At 43.2% G+C, this 13,964-nt stretch overlaps 1 protein-coding gene across 2 annotated transcripts; it reads right to left on the minus strand.

The window, feature by feature from the left end:
* Positions 1–2,046: 2,046 nt before the first annotated feature.
* Positions 2,047–13,193, minus strand: COMMD9 (COMM domain containing 9). 2 transcript variants are annotated; one of them, XM_049890882.1, is made up of 6 exons: positions 13,130–13,193; positions 10,319–10,444; positions 7,885–8,024; positions 6,360–6,394; positions 5,431–5,534; positions 2,049–3,594 (listed from the first exon to the last, which is right to left on the minus strand). In XM_049890882.1, the coding sequence occupies exons 1-6, from the start codon at positions 13,178–13,180 to the stop codon at positions 3,454–3,456; spliced, it is 597 nt and encodes a 198-aa protein (XP_049746839.1). In that variant the 5' UTR covers positions 13,181–13,193; the 3' UTR covers positions 2,049–3,453. The 2 variants fall into 2 exon arrangements, with proteins under 2 accessions (XP_049746840.1, XP_049746839.1); XM_049890883.1 differs by lacking the exon at positions 10,319–10,444 and having other exon boundaries at positions 2,047–3,594; positions 13,130–13,183.
* Between the last annotated feature and the right edge of the window lie 771 nt (positions 13,194–13,964).

Raw genomic sequence — 13,964 nt, forward strand, 5'->3', positions numbered from 1 at the left:
AAATGGCCGATACCAGTCCATTTCAGATCACTAATCCCTAGGATATCAATGTTTATGCATTCCATTTCATTTTTTGGCAATTTCTAATTTCCCTAGGTTCATACTACATACATTTCAGGCTCTCATTATTAACGGATGTTTGCAGCTGTTTCTTCTCATTTTGAGTGGTGCCATATCAGGAAATGAAGATCCTGGAAGCTTGACCCCATCTGCGTCATTAAGGTCAACTCTGAGGCAGCTCTTCCCCAGGCATATTTTGAGTGCCTTCTAAGCTGAGGGGCTCATCTTCCAGCACTATATCAGACAATGTTCCCCTGCTATTCATAAGGTTTTCACTGGCTAATTCTTTTCAAAAGTAGACTGCTGGGTCCTTCTTCCTAGCCTGTCTGGAAACTCAGCTGAAATCTGTTTGCCATGGGTGGCCCTGCTGGTTCCAGCATCACAGCAACATGCATGCCCCTACAGTACAAGAAACTGACAGACGCTTGGTGATCTACTTCTGAAAAATCAGCCACTGAAAACCCAGTGGAGCACAGTTCTACTCTGATGCACAAGGGGTTGCCATGAGTCAGGGTCGACTCAACGGCAGCTGGTTTTTACCCACCCCTTGACCAATCTGCATGGATGTGCCCTGATCAGGATTGATATGCTCAGCTCTGTGGCTGGGTGGGTGGAAATGTGTTGGACAGCCAGGAACATAGTCACCACAGAGAGCCTATGATTACCGCTAAGTAAGGAATCACTTGCATATAGCTCCTGTGCCACACAAAATACTGTTAGCAAACCAGGTAAGAACTTCCTCTGAGATCAACAGGTTGAAACTAGGATGTCCTTCTTAGATTGAGTCAGACCAACCAGAAATATGGCATCTACAAACAATCCATTCTCATCAAAAATGGAAAAGAAACTCCTTATGTGAGCAAGTGAGGCAAAGGGCAGCCAACATTCACCGAAAATTTCCAGTTAGTGATTGAATGCCCTCTGTGTGCCATGTACCCAGATGGCTCTGTTCAGGTAGATCTGGTTAAAGAGAAGTTCCACTCTCCAGGCACCTCCTTCAGGTGAGTTTCTCATGGATGCCCATGCGAGGCTGAGAGAACAGGTATTTGGAGATCTCTGTCTGTAGGCCATAGGGAGTGAAACCACCAGCTCTCAACCTGGAAGCAATGGGTGGGCTTCTGGGTTACATATACCCTTGTCATTGCATGCAAAAAACTGAACAGTTCATTTCCTACAGAAAGGACCACAGTTTTCATCAAATCCTCAACAGGTCTGACCATTAAAGGGGTAAGAGCCACCATTTTAAAAGAAGGCAGCTCAGCTTCCAGGAGGAAGGGGACAAAGAGGAGCTTGGAATTTTCTTTTGGACTTTCCCAGTCTCACTGGGAGGGCAGAAGTAAGATTTCTCATCTCTCCCTCAGTCTTGGCATTTTCCAAATGGCGCTCATGACACCATCACTGCATGCCCCTTAGAGAATTCTGTGTGGTGGAGGGAAAACTAGAGAAATCTGGGCCCAAGTCCTAAGGAGGCCATTTACCAGCAGGTGACTTCACCTCAGTGAGCTGGCTTCCTCATCCATAAAGGGAGAAAAATAACGTTCATTCTCATCCCAACCCTGTACAGTGGATGAAACATGAGTGCAGAGTGTTCTCGTTTCATTCCTACAATCAAAGCTAACATTGCTGAGCCCTTTTTTAAAAATTTGCCATGTTAAATGCTTTTAGGCACATTATATCATTTAGTCTTCACAAAAGCCCTATAAAGTAGGTACTATTATTACCCCCATTTAATTTTTAAAAAGGGGAAAATTGAAGCTTAGAGGTCTAATACCTGATAACTAAGGAGCAGAGCTAGCTTCCAACCCTGGCTGCCTGACCCAAGTCTACACTTGTAACCTGGTTCTACCCCCTCCATCTACCCACCCACCCACCCACCCCATCCACACACCACCTGAGAAGCTGCCAAAACAATGCATTCAGATAGCAGGCTGCAAGCTGTCACCAGTGGGGGAGCAGGATAATGAAGAGGTTAAGTCTTTGCACATTACATCCCTATCATGTGTCGGGCATGTGACAAAGATGATCTCATTTGGTTAAACTCTAAAAAGTGTGTTATGGATTGAATTCTGTTCCCCGAAAATATGTGTTGTAAATCCAAGCCTCTATGCCTGTGGTTATAATCCCATTTGGGAATGGGTTGTCTTTGTTATGTTAACAAGATAGGATTAGTATAGGCTGTGTCTTGAGTCAATCATTTACAAAATATAAAAGGACCAGATTAAGCATGCCAAGAGAGGGGAAGATAGGTGCCACGCCACATGAAGATGTCCAAAGAATCAGGAAGCAGATGCTGAAGACACAAGGACTTTCCCCCAGAACCAACAGAGAGAGAGCCCTCCCCTAGAGCCAGCAGCGTGAATTCAGACTTCTAGCCTCCTGTGAGTCAATCAATTTGTTTGTTACAGCTACCCATCTGTGGTATTTCTGTTATAGCAGCGCTAGATAATTAAGACAGAAGTGCCTTCATTGCAGCTCTTGTACGAGCACATGACCATCAACCCTACTTTCCTCCTGCTCTATGTGACAGAAACGTGGATGCTTGTGAGGTTCACAGGACTGGTTTCATGTCACACCATGGGCTGTAGGCTTGGCTGGAAATTGGGGGGTTGGGATTATCTTTAAGAACAAGAAGCAGCACTGGCCTAAGACAACAACTTGGGCTAAGGACAGGAGCTACAAGACACATGACCAGAATCACAGAAATTTTGGAAATGTCATTTATTTCCAATTACTAACACTTCTTCACCCTGGAGCAGCTGTATTTTATTAAGGAAGGAGCCCATGGCTTCATGGAGAAGGGAATTAGCACCCATTTCAGACTTCCAATACTGAAGAGGGCATCTGGCAGGGTTGGGGGGGCTCAGGAAGGTTCTGGGGTTACAAGAGGGGGCAGGCTGCTCTGCAGTGGCACTGCTTTGTGGGACTCTTATGGAGGAGAAGTGGGAACAGCTAGGTCACCCACCTGCTTCTAATCCATGTCTTCCAGGGCTGGAAATGAATGAATTAGAGCTAAGCTTGGAAATGAACTTATTAGGTGAGCTCCACAATTTGGGCCTGAATTTCCCCAACAGCCAAACAGAGGCAGCTGATAACGTAAATGTTCCACCCCACTGTCACAGTGGTAATTAAGTCACACAGAAGAGTCTTTTAAAGATGGAGGCTTCTGCTCACCAGCTTCAGAAAGAGAAAAAAAGAAGATAAGCAAGGAGAACGGTAAGGAGCTTGGTGGCTTCCTCTCAATCCGACTGTGCCTTCTGGGTGGCAGCCACCCCCTCCGCTCCCACCACCCTGCCTGCTGTCGGCTGCGGCTGCTGCTGTGTGGGCAACGGGCATGTCAGAGGTGTGCATTGCTGACGAGCACTGAGGCATAGAGGGACCAGCAGCTGGCTGGTGTCACTTGCTGGCCACGGCAGAGAGCTGGTCTCGGATGCGGCCCAGCCCATCTAACATAGTGTCCAGCATTTCTTTGCTCAGCTCCATGGTGACAGCTGAGACAGAGGGTTTGTCCCCACACAGATTGGGATCATCCTGGATCTGGAAAGAGAACATGGGAGAAGGTCAAGGCTGCTGCTTTTCCTATCACACTGCAAGTGAGCCCTGGACCAATGACCCTGGCCTCTGTTCTGCTGGACCTCTGAAGAGAGGCTCTTTGCTAACAGCCACAGAGAATCCTAGCTGTTGAGTCATCTGGCTTCCAGGGGAGAGAGTGAAGGAGTCACCTCAGAGGCCTGGGTTGGCTTCTGTTTGCAACAAGTGCTTTGAGCGGGTATCAGAGGCCAAGCCAAGACCTCCCTCACCTCTCTGACACCCTAACTCTCAGCATCTGAGTAAGAAAACATTACACATGCTCACTTCAGTACATTAAACAGTGGGATCCATAGAGTACGTAATGTAATACATTCAGATGAAGGAAAAATATTAGAACTTCTAGTTATATTAATTTGTATCTGAAAAAAAGGAAGAAATTATATTTTACTAACCCACCCAGAGGCACCTTGGAAGACAGGCCTGGCGATCTGCTTCCGAAAGATCACAGTCTTGAAAACCCTATGGAGCAGTTCTGCTCTGAAACGTGGGGTCACCATGAGTTGGAATAAACTTGACGGCAACTAACAGTAACAGCAGCGATATTTAAAAACTTAGTTGTTAGAGACACCCTTACTTCTTCCTTTTCTTACTGGGTACCTGGTGATGGAGATATAGCATGACTCAATCTAGTTTTAACTAAACAAACCCTACAATGGATAGGTGGCTTAAAAAGATTCCTGAAAAGAACCCCCAAATGAAGATAACATAAATGACGCAAAGAGCAGTGAACAACAAGAAAAGGAAGACCTGAAACGTCTCCAACTGCTACCAGGTGCTTGTGCTCAGCCACATTACAAACAGAAGCAGTCTAATCGTAATGGACAAGCAGGTGGCTAAAACATGCTGAAATTATCAAGAAGGCTATCTGAACTCCGAATGCACACCCCTACTGTGAAAGGTAAAAATAAAAACCTTGTTGCCGTCAAGTCGATTCCAACTCATAACGACCCTATAGGACAGAGCAGAACAGTCCCATAGTTTTCCAGGGAGCACCTGGTGGATTCGAACAGCCAATTCTTTGGTTAGCAGCCATAGCACTTAACCATTATGCCGCAAGGGTTTCTGTTAACACTAAACTTCCCTCTTAGTGGATATGGTACTTCGAAGTATCAGCAAATTATCTAAAAAATATTTGTTTTGTGTTTGTCTCATCCTTTTAAAATTTCTTTCTGTATATATTTTATTATGTTCATAATATGTTGATACAGTAATACATGTATACTTTGTAAATAAATACAGGTAGTCCCTGACTTATGACATATTTGAGTTACGACAAACCACACTTAAAACTGTTTTTTTTGGGGGGGGTACATCTTATTGTTAGTCATATGTACTACATACAATGTTGCAGTATGTAATTTGCTAATGTTATCATTCTCAGATGTTCACTCACAGGTGTTCAAAGACTGGATATACAAAGATGATGATAATAAAAGGCAGTAATAATGAAAACTTAAAAATAAAAATAAGAATATGGGTTTTTGTGTGAGGGACTGACTTGATTTGTAGACTTTCACTTAAAGCACAATAAAAATTATAAAAAAGTAAGTAAAAATAAGCAAAGAGGTATTTGACTTACATCAGAACCCACTTACGATGGAGGTGCTGGAATGGAATTCAATAGTAAGTCGGGGATTACCCATACACATATTTGAAGGGGTGCTGAATTTTCATTTAAGGGGTTAAACATTACAAAGGACTGGGGATCTGTGTTTTAGATGGTCTGCAGGGGTGCCAAGTCACACCCTTCTTTCTTCCTAATGAGCAAAATAGTCGAAGTACCTTCATCTGGAGCAGACAGGTGGGCACCGCCATCCGACTGATGCTGTCTGAGGAGGTTTTGATGTCCACCCTCCAGTCCAGGTCGACCAGGCGCGGCAGAGAGACTGTGGAGGTGACAGCTCAGCTCAGTGCTCCTACCACATGCGTTCGCCAACCCTTTACTCTGTGACAGGCAGTGCTCTAACTGTTATGCACACAGAACTCATTTAATCCACAGAGCAAGCCACTGAGACAGAGAGACGGACCATGCCCCAGGCCCTACACCAAGGCATGGGCCCAATCACTGCTCTATGCCACGTACACATAGTACTGATTCAAAGTGGGCAGCACCTCCAGGCTTCCGCCCAAACAGCCAACCCTCCCATCTCTTTCAGGACAGAATGAGAAATGACACAGGGTAGAGAAGGTGAGGTCATGACGAGAGTCCTAGGAAACATGTAGCTTCAGCAACAGTGGTAAGAGCTTATTTAGTGAACAAACGGACTTGGCTTGGATCGAGGTTCTACCACTTATCTAACCCCTGCGCCTCAGTTTCCTCACCAATAAAACGGGAATCTTATTCCCTCACAGGAGGAAATGAGTTAATGTAGCTAAGGTATTCCAGCATTGTGACTGGCTCAGAGTAAATGTGTTAAACATGTATTTTATTCAATCTTTCAAACCAATTTCAATGACTTTATTTTTTCCTAACTGAAATACAATTTTAAGTACTTTCTGCTTTGCATCTTTCTATATTTTTTAGTAGTATGCATATATTAAGTTTATAATCACAAATTTAAAAGTTGAATTAAAAAAAACCACAACACACGCTATGTGGTTCAAGGTTAGAAAAGTTTGCTTTGGTTTTTGGTTGAAGACTGGGCATCGGGCAGATTCTGAGCTGGGGTTGGGGAGGGTCAGGAGGGAGAGGTGGACTTCTTGGTACTCACTCTGACTTGCCTGGGCTTCAGTTCTCCACGTAGATCTGCTCAGGAGGGAAAAACAATGGGAAAAAAGATGAGAACTGAGCCTTCTGATGAGAGAGGCCCTGGAACCTGGGCCTCTGCTCTTCCTGTAATCACCCCCTGGCAGGAAAGGACCATAGAAACCCTTCCTCCAAGAAGCAGCATTTTATTTGCTTTATAAGCTCAGTGATGTTAAGGCCGTGAGTGCTGTTAGTTGGAAGTTTTCATATCTTCAGGGGAAACTATTATTCTCAGAGACAAAACAGAGAAAAGGTCAACTTTACTGAGCACCTACTACACAAAGTATTGCATCCTTATGCCAAACACATCTAAATAGACCTGTCTAATGCTATAACAAAAGTGACATGGCGATACCAAGAGAGTCAGAATAAAATGTGGTTGTGTATGAGAAAGTTCTTCAGAAACAAGAAAACTTCTTTTAAATAGGTATTATCACTTATTAATGTCAGAGAGGTCTTTGGCAGCCTGTTGCTAACCAATAGTAAGTTTTGCTTTATGTGTATTTAAAGTAATCTTCCCAGCTAAGAAAATATACAGATAATTCACAAAAGAAATAAACACGACCAATAAACATATGCAAAACATATTTGATATCACTAGTACCAACGATAATGCTCGTTAAGCACGTGAGCAAAGTTTCAGCTATAAATCGGTTACTGAAGCAAACAGCTGCCAATAGCCTAAATGTCCAACACCAAGGAAGTTCTTAAATTATAGATCATTTTTTCATACAATGGAAGACAATTAGCCATTAAAAGTGATATTGGAGATAAACATTTATTGACCTGAAATGCCACTAATGTTAACACTGTTAAGTGAAAATAAGTTATAAAATGGCATGAAACCATTTTGTCAAAAAACAAAAACAAAATACCAATCTCTCTCTATATGTGTAAACAGAAAAAATAGACAAACGAGCCCTAAAAAGGCTTTCCGGGGCCCTCGTGGCACAGTGGTTAACAGCTTGGCTGCTAACCAAAAGGCTGGCAGGTAGCATCCACCAGCTGCTCCTTGGAAACCCTATGGGGCAGTTCTACTCTGTCCTATAGGTTCACTATGAGTTGGAATTGAATTGCCGAAAATGAGTTAAAAGGCTTTCTACTATGGAATTACTACTGCTAATCTCTGGGTGGTGGGATGACGGGTGTCATATTTTCTTCTCTTTGCTCATCTGTTTTTTTTAACTTTTCAACAATGAACATGTTATTACGTCTGGAATAAAAATCAAACCCATTGCCATCCAGATGATTCTGAGTCATACTGACCCTACAGGACAGGGTAGAATTGTCCATAGGCCTAATTTTTTTTCCCTAGGCTGTCATCTTTTTACAGAAGCAGACTGCCACATCTTTCTCCAGTGGAGTGGCTGGTCAGCCTTTTGGTTAGCAGCTGAGTGCTTTAATCACTGTGCCACCAGTGTTCCTTCCAGAACAGGAATAAAAATAAATAAAAGTTAAATGGAACTGACACTCAGGAAATCACCACTTACATGTGTTCCAGGATGATTTTTGTCAGCAGGTTTTGGAGGTTTTGGTGGAAATTTTCAGGGAAGAGAGCCAGAATTGCCTCAGCGGAGGACAAGTCCCGGAATACCACCAGCCTCGTGAGGCGGTGCAGAGCCTGGAGCAGCTGCAGGACAGATGGAGCAGCCCTGGTGGTTAGGAGAGCATGGCAGGGGGCAAGGGCCAAAGGTCAGGGGCTAGGGGTCAGGGCTGCATCCCCCACTGCTGGTAGCTGGTCTGCTGCACACCGCCAGAGTCATTCAACTGAGTCAACTGAGACCTGAGGCTGTTCACTCCTGTATTCACCTGTTGCTACAAAGCTACCTATGTCAGGTAGCTGCCAGCTTGCTGGAAACTCTCTGCTTGTGGGTAAAGGGTCAATAAACTCCTTTTCCTTCTGAATGAGAATCAGACCTTCGGTTAACTTTTTAGTGCTGCTCCTCTGGGAACCTGACAGAAGCAGACTGTCGGCTGTATTACTCAGCAATGTTGCTCTGGCCAATTGCCTCAGGGTTGACTTTGGTCAGTCTGGACGAGGAAGACTGAACAAACACCTGGGGGGAATCACAGCTCTGGCCTTCTCCAGGTATGGATACCTATTCCTTGAGAGAACCTGATGCTGTGCTGATAGGATTGTTTTGAGCACTACTGGCTCCTGTGGGGTATGGGTTTGAATCCAGGGTGGTAGGAACCTCATGTCCTTGTACCTAAGCTATCACCTGGGAGGACAAAGAGAACAGCTTCTGGTTGACTGTGTGGACTACTGCTTTGAGGCCTTCCTGTGGAAAAGGAGTGCCTGGTGCTGCCCTGCTAGAAGCTGTGTGCTCACCCCAAAGCATTCTAAATGAATCTGGAGCCAAGTGTGATCTGTGGTAATCTTGTGACTATTAATGCCTAGTGGAACCTAAGAAGCCTCTCCAGATGCTTCTCTGCTTTAGGGCTTTCTCTGAAACCATGAGAGCTTACTTGACTGCAGACAGGCACAACCCAGAAGTGTGAGGATGTTAACAGTTGACCGATGAGGGGTGGGAATTGGTAACAAATGCTCCTTCCTCCTTGCTCTCCAGTGGGACATGCTGAGGTAAGTTCCATGCGGTGTCTTGTTGCTGTTAGGTACTGTCCAGTCAATTCCAACTCAGAGCAACCCCATGTGACAGAGTATTACTGCCCCATAGGGTTTTCTTGGCTATAATCTTTACAGAAGCAGATCGCCAGGTCTTTCTCCTGCGGAGCTACTGGGTGGGTTCGAACTGCCAACCTTTCGGTTAGCAGCCAAGTGCTTAACTGTTGTGCCAGTGGAGCTCCTTATCGCAAGGTGTCTTAAACCAAAAAAACCCACTGACATAGAGTCGATTCCGACTCACAGTGACCCTACAGGACAGAGTAGAACTGCCCTATACGGTTTCTAAGGAGCTGATGGTGGATTTGAACTGCTGACCTTTCAGTCAGCAGCCCAATGCTTAACCACCAGGGCTCCCAAGGTGTCTAAGAGGACCCCAAAGAGGACTGAATCCCAGTTGCCCACAGCAGTAACCACTTATTAGCATATACTTTTATTGGCTTGTCTCCCTTTCCAGTTTAACTTTCCCCACTCTTCTTTGTGTTTTCTAGAATCACCTTCCACATGATGGCCTGCAGCCAAGTTCTTGCCTCAGAGCCTACTTTTAGGAGAACCCAAACTAAGCCCCCAGCACAATTCCTGCTTCTACCTTTTACATTTTTATAGCTGCCTTCAATAAATAAAGCTCCTACCAGATTTGAAAAAATTAATACAGGCCAGTTTGGATGACTCAACTCTTGTTTTAGAAATATATTTTCCCCGGAAAGAAAAGGTTGTCAGTGCTATATCACTTAATATGAACCACTTTACTCTTGCTCTTGGCCACCAGCTGAGACCAGGCAAACTGAGCAGATAAGAATTTCAAGTGAAGCAAAGGGGTGAGGAGGGAGGGACTCTGGTACACAAAGTGCCCCGGAGGGAGCCTGAGTGGAATCCAGCATACTGCTCTCCCTAATCTCACTCTGACAGCGAAGCAACAGCTGCCCAAAGTAGCCCCAGAAGTCTGCCCTAAGCTATTCAACTGACAATTTATCAGCAGCAGATTAGGAAAGAAAATCACAAAAAGGTTGTGTTTTTGTAAACACTGTCTAGGTAACTAGCCTGAAAAGGGAAATGGTCAGGAGCTCTGATTCTGGGTGTAGTACTCCCATCCATGCCCCCTTTACCATAGGGAAAGGTTCAAAACCAACAGCTTTTAAATTCACTGAGACTAGAAAAAGCAATCTACCTTAAGTCTGCTGTAACATCAACAGACATTTCAGGGGGAAAATCTCCATGGACATGGCAATGACTGGGACATCAAAAAGGACTAAAAAGTGAAGAGGGTTCAGTGGCCAAAGGTCATTTCTGACCACACTTACTTGGTCTGCCTCCTCCTGGGTCACAGACAAGCTGGAACATGTAATATCCAAGAGTTTTTTTGAGCCAAGGGATGAACTGGAAAAGCTCTCTTTACACAGCTGTCTAACAACATCTTTTGAGGAGGCCTATGAATTAATTCACAAAGGGGAAAAAACAAACTCAGACTCTGAAAATACATGTTCTAGAACATAATATTATCTGTGATGGCATGACACTTCATGAAAATATCCTTCAGTAATTAAGAGGAAATTGAGACATAAAGGAAAACTAATTTGCTGCAAGACCTGCCGTAGAAGAAAGGCTAAAGGAAGTTTTCCAAACAGAAAGGAAATGACAAAAAAAATTTGGAACATCATGAAGAAAGAAAGAACACAGTAAACAAAAATATGGGTAAATATAATGGGCTTTGCTTCTCCTGAGAGTTCTAAATTATGTTTGAAGGTTGTAGCAAAAATTATAACATTCATGTGGTTATAAATGTATGTAGAAGAACTATTTACCACAATTATATATTATAAATGAGGGAAGGTAAAGGGATGTAAAGAGAGGTAAGGTTTCCATACTTCATGTGAACTGGTAAAATGACGATACCAGTAGACTGTGATTTAAAAAAAAAAAAAAAGTAATATATGTATCTGGTAATAAGTAGAGCACCACTGAAAAGGCTACAAAAAATACACTGACACCTATAGAAAAATCAAAATTGAATTCTAAAATATGTCTAACCCACAAAAAGAAAAAAAAACACAACAGACAGAAAACAAAAAAATAAAATGGAAGACTTAAGCCCTGATGTATGAGCAATTACATTAATGTAAATGCTGTAAATACATCAATTAGAAGACAGAAATTGGCAGAGTGCATTAAAAAACATGACCCAACTAAATGCTATGTATAAGAAACTCACTTCAAATAAAACAATACAGCTAGGCTGAAAGTAAAAGGAGGGAAAAAATATATCACGCAAGCATTAGTAAAAGGAAAGCAGGAGTGACTATGTTAATATTAGATAAAATAGACTTCATAGTAAAGAAAATTACCAGAGACAGAGATGAACATTATACATAATGATAAAGGGGTCAGTCCACCAAAAAGGCACCATAAATGTTATGCACCAAACAAGAGAGCTGCAAGATACATAAAGCAAAAATTGACAGAACCTGATAAAAGAAAGATCTACAAAAAACCTACAGCTAACAGTATACTTAATAGTAAAAGACTGAGCACTTTGCCCCTTAAATCAGGACCCAGGCAAGAATGTCAGCTCTCGCCATTCTTGTTCAACATAGTTCTGGAATTTCCAGCCACTGAAATAAGGCAAAAAGAAAAAAAAAAAAAAAAAAAAGGGAGGGGAGACAGAATAAAAGGCATGTAAGATCAAACTGTCCATATTTGCAGATGACATGATTACCTATGCAGAAAATCCCAAGGAATTTACAAAAAAAGGCCTAGAACACATAAGTGAGTTCAGCAAGGTCAAAGGATACAAGATAAACATACAAAAATCAACTGTATTTCTATATACTAGCAATGAACATGTGGACACCGGAATTAAAAATACAATACTTTTTGCAATCACTAAAAAAAAAATTTAAATACTTAGGTATAAATCTAACAACATGTACAGGATTTGTACACTGAAAACTACACAACACAGATTAAAGAAATTACAGAAGATATAAATAAATAGAGAGACATACTATGTTCAAGAATTGGAAGATTCAAAATACTAGCACCAACTCTCCCCTAATTGATACATAGGTTTAACACAATTCCTATCAAAACATCAGCAAGCTTTTTTGTAGATACAGACAAGATCTTTCTAAAATTTATATAGATAGTCAAAGGAAACAGAATAACTAAAACCATCTTAATACGAAGAACGAAGAAGGAGGAATCAGTCTATCTGATTTCAAGACTTGTTATACAGTTACAGATATCAAACTCTGTGTGGTATTGGCAGAGGGATAGACACAAAGATCAGTGAAGCACAATTGAGAACCTAGAATAGAACAGAGAACCCAGAAATGAACCCACACAAATATGCCCAACTGATTCTTGACAAAGGTCCAAAAGCACTGCAATAGATGAAAAATAGCTTTTTCAACAAATGGATATGACATACTTGAGAGACAGAGAGACAAAAGGCAAACTAAAGCATAATGTCTGTCAGCGACAAGTTCTAGAAAGAAAACAGGCCATCCCTTCCGATACAAAGGAAGTCAGACATTAAGCAAATAATTCCAATCCGTTATTTAATTTGATCCTTACAAAATCATATGAAATACATCCCTTTTAACCTCATAATCTTCCAAATGATTATATCCGAAGAGTGCTTTGGCCCTTAGACATGTCAAAGCGGGCACAGAAAACCCGTGCCTCAGGAGAACATTGAACGCACGCCTCACTCAGAGAAAGATAACTTCTCAACACTGGGACGCAGAGGGGCTGCGGGCTGAAAACCGGGAAGTAGCAAGGCAGATCTGGCAATTATCATCTCAATGCACCAATCCCGAAACCCAGCCCCATAGATTAGTACTAGTGGGCATATGTACAGCTCCTTCACGTCCGTTATCTCATCTGTTCCCCGTCATCCTGTCGGGGAGATATTATTTTTGTTCTTTTTAAAAAGTTCAGAACGGCTCAACGACTTGCTCAGAGCCCACTGAGAGGCAGTGGCAGAGTTATGGCTCCAAACCAGTGTCCCCTTATTCCCAGTTCCTGCTCCGTCCAAAGTCCCCCTCCCCGCCCCCCTCCCCCCCCCCCCAAAAAAAAGTCTGCCCCACGCTGTTCCCACCCCGCCAATTTACCTTGAGCAGAGTCTGGAGCGCCGCAAACTGCTCAGCTGTCACCGCAGCCATCTTTCTCGAGTCACGTGACCGCGAACTCGACAATGGGTGGTCATGTGGCATCGACTGTTGGCGCGCGGCATGCTGGGGATTGTAGTCCTGCGGCGGCGAGGGTCGCGGCGCTGTGGGCGCCAGAGGACCCTGGAAGCTGGCGGCGACCCCTTGGCTCAGCCGGGGACGAGGGGACTGCAGGACTTAAGGACGTGGGCACAGGATGATTTTCAGGGGAGGAAATTGGCTTGGCTCATCTGCTTGCCAGGTCAGGCGAAGGGAGGGAAACTCCGGTTTTCCCTTGACTCACAAAGTAATTTTGTTAAGGGCAGATTGCCCGATAAGCAAGGTAAGCACCGGTTTGCTTGTGTTTATTTACTACTAATCTGCACTGCACAATTTCACCTGTTTTTCCCCACATCAAATATGTGGTGAAACCATAGGAGATTGTTGCACTTCAGATAGCAAGTAAACACAATTAAGCCCGTGCGTACCTCGATTACTGGTTAATCCGACCCCGTTTACAATGAATGTAATGCCAGTTTTTGAAAGGGCAGCACAGAAAACTCGGATTTGCCTTGTGCTCCTAGGTCCTATCTCAACACAGATCCAAATAGTGCATTCCTGGATTTTGGTCTTTAAGGAACCACCCTCATCCCCTGCACCGCAACTCCTCAGCATTTCCCTTAGTTGGCACTTCTTTCTTTTCTCACCTCCATCTTCTTACCAAAATCTGGTTCAAAAGCAGTTCTGATAAATTCAAGATAAGGAAAGAATATCTAACTGTGAAATTCCAGACATTGGT

Source organism: Elephas maximus, chromosome 7, assembly GCF_024166365.1.
Source record: "Elephas maximus indicus isolate mEleMax1 chromosome 7, mEleMax1 primary haplotype, whole genome shotgun sequence".
NCBI lineage: Eukaryota > Metazoa > Chordata > Mammalia > Proboscidea > Elephantidae > Elephas > Elephas maximus.

Bases quoted from the DNA above. Each gene is read 5' to 3' on its own strand.
- COMMD9 (XM_049890882.1), bottom strand. From the start codon at position 13,180: ATGGCTGCGGTGACAGCTGAGCAGTTTGCGGCGCTCCAGACTCTGCTC. The intron at 8,025-10,318 runs GTAAGTGTGGTC...TCTGTCCTGCAG, and splicing joins CCCAGGAGGAGGCAGACCAA to CTGCTCCAGGCTCTGCACCG. The intron at 3,595-5,430 runs GTACTTCGACTA...TTCTCTTTCCAG, and splicing joins CCTGTCTGCTCCAGATGAAG to ATCCAGGATGATCCCAATCT.